The sequence below is a fragment of the Papaver somniferum genome, chromosome 5, assembly GCF_003573695.1.
Source record: "Papaver somniferum cultivar HN1 chromosome 5, ASM357369v1, whole genome shotgun sequence".
Classification (NCBI taxonomy): Eukaryota; Viridiplantae; Streptophyta; class Magnoliopsida; order Ranunculales; family Papaveraceae; genus Papaver; species Papaver somniferum.
Genome location: NC_039362.1, coordinates 95,555,158 through 95,556,377, shown reverse-complemented (window position 1 = coordinate 95,556,377; position 1,220 = coordinate 95,555,158). Strand labels below are relative to the sequence as shown.

Genomic DNA, 1,220 nt, shown 5'->3' with positions numbered 1-1,220 from the left:
GCTATCAGTGCAGTCTTAGTTCGAAATGAAGGGAACGATGAAAAGCCTGTTTACTTCATTAGCAAGACATTGAGTCCGGCCGAGAAAAATTATATAAGGATGGAACAGATGATTCTAGCGCTAGCTTTCGCCACCTTGAAGCTAAGGACATATTTCCAAACCCGTCGGATTCGCGTGCTCACAAAATCACCTATGAGGCGGTACTAGACAATGCATGCCGATCTGGAAGGATCTCTAAATGGGGGGGGGGGGGCAAATAAAACATTTCAACGTTTTCAACGAAATGAGGACAGCAGTGAAGTGGCAGATTTTTTGGCAGATTTTCCACTAAGCGACGAAGATGAGTTCGAGGACATACCCAGAATGGAAGAAGATCGAGAAGACCCGGCCGACTTACTCGATGCAAGTAGCCCATCACGTTGGGAAGTATTCGTCGATGGAGCGTCAAACAAAGATGGATCGAGACTTGGGATAGTCTTTACCACACCAAAGGGACGAAAAATGGTCCATTCGTTTAGATTGGAATTTAAGGCGACAAACAACGTCACCGAGTACGAAGCTGCGATTCACGCCCTGAGATTAATCGTCGAGATGGGACTACAAGATGTAAGGCTAACTAGCGACTCACAGTTCATAATCCGACAAATCACGGGAAAATATGCAATTCACGATCCAATTCTGCAGAAATACTGGGAGCTCTCCCAATTCTATATCAACCAGATCCCCAGCATCAAATTCCGCCACATATGCAGAAAAGACAATCGACACTCGGCCGCACTGGCATACATCGCCTCCCAGCTCGCAGACCCAAGTATGGAGGGAATTCGTGTCATGAGACTCCTCGCCCCATCCATACAAGAGACACCCGAGATATCTGTCGACCTGGCTATCAATACGACCGATATATATCCAGACGGAGATTGGAGAAAGCCGATTCATTCGTACTTGGAGACAGGCGAGTTACCCAAGGGGTGAACCGAGATCAACAAGATCAAAAACAAATCGGCCGCTTATGAGTTAAGAGATGGAATCTTATACAGAAAATCGTACTTGGGGCCCCTCTTAAGATGTTTGAGCAAGGAAGAAGGTCAGACAATACTGAACGAACTACATTATGGGGCAGCCGAAAATCACAGCTCGGGACGAAGTTTGTCAGCGGAAACGATGGGATACTTCTGTCCATACATGAATGATGATGCAAAACAAATGGCACGAGCTTG

At 46.4% G+C, this 1,220-nt stretch overlaps 1 protein-coding gene across 1 annotated transcript; it reads left to right on the top strand.

Moving 5' to 3' along the window:
* Window positions 1-210: 210 nt before the first annotated feature.
* On the top strand, window positions 211-975 carry LOC113279349. Its single transcript, XM_026528043.1, has one exon. It carries the CDS (start codon window positions 211-213, stop codon window positions 973-975), a length of 765 nt encoding a protein of 254 aa, XP_026383828.1.
* Window positions 976-1,220: the final 245 nt, after the last annotated feature.

Excerpts from the sequence above, each read along its gene's own strand:
- LOC113279349 (XM_026528043.1), top strand. The coding sequence starts at position 211 with ATGCATGCCGATCTGGAAGGATCTCTAAATGGGGGGGGGGGGGCAAAT.